The sequence below is a fragment of the Mus caroli genome, unplaced genomic scaffold (genome assembly GCF_978045245.1).
Source record: "Mus caroli unplaced genomic scaffold, Mus_caroli_1 scaffold_14, whole genome shotgun sequence".
NCBI lineage: Eukaryota > Metazoa > Chordata > Mammalia > Rodentia > Muridae > Mus > Mus caroli.
This window is the reverse complement of record NW_028227269.1, coordinates 32,028,627-32,029,802: the sequence shown is the minus strand read 5'-3', so window position 1 is coordinate 32,029,802 and position 1,176 is coordinate 32,028,627. Positions and strand designations below refer to the sequence as shown.

The 1,176-nt window shown below is 54.6% G+C and overlaps 1 protein-coding gene across 1 annotated transcript; it reads right to left on the bottom strand.

Moving 5' to 3' along the window:
• Positions 1-422: 422 nt before the first annotated feature.
• Ferd3l (Fer3 like bHLH transcription factor) lies at positions 423-929 on the bottom strand. The gene has a single exon (XM_021178518.2). The coding sequence runs from the start codon at positions 927-929 to the stop codon at positions 423-425; it is 507 nt and encodes a 168-aa protein (XP_021034177.1).
• Positions 930-1,176: the final 247 nt, after the last annotated feature.

Below are 1,176 nucleotides of genomic sequence, written 5' to 3'. Positions count from 1 at the left end.
CGCTCCCCTAGTCTCTGCGTTAGGTGTGCTCACCTGCGCGCTTGCTAGAGTGAAGCCCCAGCTGGAGATGGAATTGGGGCAGCAACTAATCGTGCGAGCGAAAACGTTCCGTTTTATTATTTCTATTGTTGAAAAGGAGGAGAGATCAGCAGAGATCCTTGGAGGAGCAGACCAGTTTCCCACCTGCTCCACGCAAGAAACTCTAACTTCCTAAATCCTTGACCCCCCCGGGAACTCCCAACCTGCCCAGCTAGAGCCTTATTGTGCCGGATCCCCAACTAATTCACTGCAGAGCTGCCAGGAGTGGGGAGTTTACCACCTCAAACTCAGGCTCAGAAGGCCAGCGGTCCCTCTGCCTTCCAGACGCACCCGCCAAGCGCGACGAGGCGGGGAGAGTGTCTCTTCGGCTCACCCCTCCCCGCTCAGCTGGCCTTCTTTTCCTCCTTGCTCTGCAGGAGCTCGGTCATGAAGGAAATGTAGACGATGGCCAAGCGGAGGGTCTCGATCCTCGACAGTCTCTTCTCATAAGCAAAGGTGGGTACCTTCCTGCGCAGCTGGTCGAAGGCCTCGTTTAGGTTGAACATCCTCTTCCTCTCGCGAATGTTGGCGGCCTGGCGCTGGGCATAAGTAATAACTCTTTTCCTTTTGGGGCGGCCCAGCAAGGATGCTACTCTGCCGCGCCCCTCTCCCTCCTCTTCCTCCTCTTCTGGGTCCTCATATTCCACTTCGTCCCCCTCTACTTCCTGATACCTTTCATCAAACTGCGACAGTCTTCCAGGTCTTCCATCTCTGTACCCCAGTGTTCGGTCCCCAAAAGGGACCCCAGGTGGGAACTCGCAGAGAAGAGGGTGTCTGGGAGAGGCCAGAGAGAGATCTGCTACGAAGTTCAGCACGGTAGCATCCAAGCAGCTCTCTGGATAGGCGGCCATCACTCAGAGTCTATCTCACCGATTTTCTTGTAGGAATGGCATAGCTGCCGATAGGGCTCCTTAGTGGCCTTGATTCCTGCAGTGTATCATCACCAAACTCGGGGAGACATTTATAACCAAACTGAAAAAGGATTATTAGCAGGGAGAGGGAAGGCTAGGGCAACGTCCCTCTTCTGTGAGCTGATAGAAGGTGACAAGTTCAAGCACTCACTCGGAAGGCTCAAGGCGGCAGCCTTTCAGGTTCTAA